At 42.9% G+C, this 2,624-nt stretch overlaps 1 protein-coding gene across 1 annotated transcript; it reads right to left on the bottom strand.

Annotated features, from left to right (window-relative positions):
- Positions 1-549: 549 nt before the first annotated feature.
- Positions 550-2,309, bottom strand: LOC131899544 (periphilin-1-like). Its single transcript, XM_059251034.1, has one exon. The coding sequence runs from the start codon at positions 1,722-1,724 to the stop codon at positions 654-656; it is 1,071 nt and encodes a 356-aa protein (XP_059107017.1). The 5' UTR covers positions 1,725-2,309; the 3' UTR covers positions 550-653.
- Positions 2,310-2,624: the final 315 nt, after the last annotated feature.

The following is a 2,624-nucleotide window of genomic DNA, read 5'->3' as shown; positions in this document are numbered from 1 at the left end:
AGCACTCGGGAGGCAGAGGCAGGTGGATCTCTGTGAGTTGGAGGCCAGCCTGGGCTACCAAGTGAGTTCCAGGAAAGGCGCAAAGCTACACAGGGAAACCCTGTCTCAAAAAACCAAAAAAAAAAAAAAAAAAAAAAAAAGAAGAATTATACTCAAAGCAAATATTGCAAGACAGCTAAGTTCTACTTCCTTAAGATAGCATATTTTGACACCAATGAAAGTTACAAAGCAGAAAAAAAGCAGGCAGCAAGTCAAACTCAACTCAAAATGCTAACAATGCCTATGATGCAACCTGGAATGATCTCTAACTTCAAATTATACCCCGGAGACCAGCACACCATGGAAGACTATTGACCATGAGTTAAGTACAGAGAGCTTCTCTCCAGAACTGCCTTTTCAAACATTAAAAAATTAATTGAACATCATTTTTGGAAGGGAGGGGATGTATTAAGATGGATTAGACGATTCTACACATAGGGAAAACATTCTAGTTAAGAGACTTTAAAAACTACTGTAGATGTTTATTTGATCTTAGCAACGTCGTCAGTTATCATAAAATATTTCTCTTTATCACAAAATAGTAAAGATTTCAAAAGTCCAAAGGGAAAAATCTAGAAGCTTTAAAAATTTGTTTGAACCGAGCCCTAATTCTTCTAAAAAGGGTCTCCAAAATCTGGAGTAGAATTATCATACTCCATAATGAAATGCTTGAGTTCTTCAACATGTTGCTCACCTATTTCATGCAAACTCTGCTTCATTGCAAACTGTATAGATTTTTCTAAGGAACGATCCTTTTCAACCAGCCTTTCCACCACCATCCCGAAAGTTTCACAGACTTGTCGGTAAACCTTCTCAATCTCCGTGATTTTCGATGCAATCACTTTTGAGCGACTGCTAAGCTGGCTGTCTTCACACAATTCTGTGCCAGCTGTTGTGTTGGACTGGGGTTCTTCTGTCTGGTTGATACATAACGGTGCCTTGGATCCCGTCTCAAACTCGGACATTTCAGCCAAGTGATTTTCTTCTGACTTCTTGGGATTTTCATTAGCCCACTTGCTTGCAGCATCAGCCTGTTCCTTCTCAGTCAGCCGGCTGGGGCTTTTTAACACCTTGGATGAAGAACCTGAAGGCACAGTATCTCTTGATGTTTTCAAAAACTGGATGGCTCTCTCTTTACATCGATGTCGAGACTGATGGAAGGAGCGCATCCTGCTTCTACTGCTGAGACTGGAGCCAAATCTGCTGTGTAGGGAGTCCTTCCCGCCCACACGTGATTCTCTCAAAAAAGGAGCGCCCCGTTTATGGGGAGATCGTTGTCTTGAATAATGGGAAGAATAGAAAAGTCTTCTTCTAAAATCGTTTATCATGGCCCTGTATTCAGGCTGTCGGCTTGTGGCATACTCATCTCTTGACCATCGGGAGCCATAAGGGCCTCTTTTGTAGGGTGGACCATTACTTGGATTCTGAGAAAAACAGCGGCCTTCATCCCATTTTTGGTAATCCACGTGACAGTAGTATCTACTGTAGCCTCCTTCATCGGGTCTGGCTAGCAGAGATGATCTCTTGTCTCCCAGAGGCGGTCTCTTTGGCACAACAGTTGCCATCACTGGGATGGTGCCAAGGAGGTGCTTGTTTTCCTGGTAGTCGCTTGTAGTGATACCATCCCTGCGCTTGATTTCCTGGAAGTCGCTTGTAGTCACACCATCCTTCAGACCACATCTCATCTCGTGGAAGCCACTGGACTTCTGTGAACAGAAATGTGTACTTCCGTTCCTGTTCACTTTCAATTTCTAACCATACTCATGGCTCAGTTCAAGAATCTGTTATTGTCTAAAAATTCGTCCTTGGAACTCTCCAACAGGCACGTTCCACCACTGCTGCTGAAACCCCACCAACAGCTCTCTAATTAGACTTAGGACCACTCAACAGCAGGGAAATCATGCCAGGTGCTTGAAAGCTAGGAAATTAGCTGGGGCTAGTGAGGTCATGCGTCCTAGAGGAGAATGCAGTACTACCACTTGACTAAAAAAGTACAATTCCTAAGTGAATTCCACTTACTACAAATAAGTGTCGCTCTCATCCCTCACCAAAAATGCTTCTCTTTGCAACAGAGAGAGACCACTGCAGTAAGCCACAACCACTCAAATTCAGAGAACAAGTGTTTGTGGGGCATCTAGCCCCAATATATATTCCACAACTCCTGTGCCTAAGGTGCAGGGAGCATCATTAAGAGGAGGAGGAAAGATTGTAGGAAGCAGAAATGAAAGGGAAGCTTCACGATATTTCAACAATATGATTTCCTAAAGAAAAACTGAACAGGGACAATACCAATCAATATGCTAAGTTGAAAGCGGGAAATCTCACAAGGTTCCACCCCTAAACAAAGAACCCCAGGCTGCCAGGCAGTGGTAGCACAAGCCTTTAATCCCAGCACTCGGGAGGCAGAGGCAGGCGGATCTCTGTGAGTTCGAGGCCAGCCTGGTCTGCAAAGTAAGTTCCAGGAAAGGCGCAAAGCTACACAGAGAAACCCTGTCTCAAAAAACCAAAAAAAAAAATAAATAAATAAAAATAAACAAAAAAAACTTTGTAAACAAAGAAAAAAAAAAAGAACCACAGCTGCTAAA

The sequence above is a fragment of the Peromyscus eremicus genome, chromosome X (genome assembly GCF_949786415.1).
Source record: "Peromyscus eremicus chromosome X, PerEre_H2_v1, whole genome shotgun sequence".
NCBI lineage: Eukaryota > Metazoa > Chordata > Mammalia > Rodentia > Cricetidae > Peromyscus > Peromyscus eremicus.
This window is presented reverse-complemented; position numbering and strand designations above follow the sequence as displayed.